Raw genomic sequence first — 1,684 nt, forward strand, 5'->3', positions numbered from 1 at the left:
CCCAGGACCAGGAGGGAAAGGCCACGCCTGCTGGACAGGTGTGCTCCAGGGTCACCAGGAGGGCCTCGGCCAACGGGCGCCCTTCTGAGCTAGGGAATTTGCCTGTACAGTGACTCCTCAGCAGCTCAGACCCTGTGGCACAGTACCGGGCACCAGGTAACTATGTGCGAGCACGTATAGGGCCCAGCTCTGCTCCAACTCAGTTCAGGTCAACAGTGTTCCTGCACAGTCACCCCAAAAGCCCCATTTCCAGAACCCAAGAACCTGGCCTTGGACTGGGAATGAGCACAGGCGAAGGAGAAAGAAGATAAAGTAATTCTCCACCATGAGGCCTGCTGGCGTGGACCCCACGGCCCCTGTGGGCTCCTCAGCACTGGACGTTCCCTCTCGTGGAAGGACGACAGTGGGCTGGCCAGGGACATTCTCAGCACCTTGTCCAGGTGCTGAGTGAGAGCACCTCACTGCCGTAAACCCGCTTCACCTGGAACAATAAAGCCTGGGAGGCTAGGAGGAACGTTCAGGGATTCACACAAACGACTTCAGAGCTGCAAGGGCCCTGGGGAGGGGAAAGAAGGCAAGCACCCCTCACTGAGTCTGAAGGTGAGAGAAGTGGCCCAGAGCCCCCAGAGTCCAGGCAGGGAATGGCCCTGCCTCCAGAGGGCCTGCAGGGACTCCCAGCTAGAGAGAATCCTACGGAGGATGCACCACTGAGGGGGGAGGACCCACCCCTGCGGGGGGAGGACCCGGCCCCGCGGGAGGACTCACCGCGGGATCCGGCACGCAGCAGGAGAACGGCACCCCGCACTTCTCACGGCTGTAGCTGGGGCCGCTGCAGTTGAAGTAGGCATTGAGGTCCCAGTCTTCCGGGCCGTAGGCACCACAGCACTGGTTCTGCCATCAGCAAACCCAGGAACCATCAGCGGCACAGAGCAGCGTGGGCCCTGTGCTGCCTGTCAGTCTAGGTGCCCCACCCACACGAAGAAAGCCAGGCCTCCCCACGGCCCTCCACATTCAAGAGGTGCTCGGTGCAGCGACCCAGGCACCCTGAGAAGAAGAGAAGGGCTGCCCACGCGGTGGTGGGGGTCCCCAAGCTGCAGTGACCGAGAACCTTCTCGACCAGTGTGCAGTCAGCACCAGTCCCCTCCTGCCCACTAGCACAGAGATGACCTGTCTGTCCTTTGAGGCCCCTCTGCACCTCCAGTGTGGTCCTCGACTGCCCCCAGGAGGACCAGCCTCCTCTCGGGTGTCACGTGTCTTCTCTGAGACCCTTCTTGACGCTTTACAAAATAAAGTCCCCATTTGTCTAAGACAACTGTAAAAGCAAAGGATCACTGGCAGCTGCCCTTAAAGCTGACGTAGCTACAGCATCATCACAACACACAACCCAGACTTCTGTTTTTGTTTTTTACCTCCGAGTTCCACTTCCTCTTAATGATGACCTAGTATTTCACCAAGCAGCAGCTCCACAATTCAATACCTCTGGGAAAACGTATTTTTCAGAAGAAAGGAAAGCACTAGAGAAACCACAAGGCCCTTTAGGCCAGTCCAGGCAAGAGCCACCCCAGCCTGCCGTGCAGCCAGCAAGCCAACGACGTGAAAAAAGGAAGACACCATGGTGCTGAGCACAGCAGGAGGGGCGTGAGGGACCCGCTGGGGCCTCACAGACAGCCCAGGTCAACAACAC

The 1,684-nt window shown here is 59.0% G+C and overlaps 1 protein-coding gene across 1 annotated transcript in view; it reads right to left on the reverse strand.

Annotated features, from left to right (window-relative positions):
• Positions 1–1,684, reverse strand: part of TSPAN14 (tetraspanin 14) — a 78,255-nt gene that overhangs the window by 6,451 nt on the left and 70,120 nt on the right. Inside the window, exon 6 of the mRNA XM_004386527.2 lies at positions 766–891. Within this exon, the coding sequence (XP_004386584.1) occupies positions 766–891 (126 nt within the window). The remainder of the gene's footprint in view (positions 1–765; positions 892–1,684) is intronic.

Source organism: Trichechus manatus, unplaced genomic scaffold, assembly GCF_000243295.1.
Source record: "Trichechus manatus latirostris isolate Lorelei unplaced genomic scaffold, TriManLat1.0 scaffold00166, whole genome shotgun sequence".
NCBI lineage: Eukaryota > Metazoa > Chordata > Mammalia > Sirenia > Trichechidae > Trichechus > Trichechus manatus.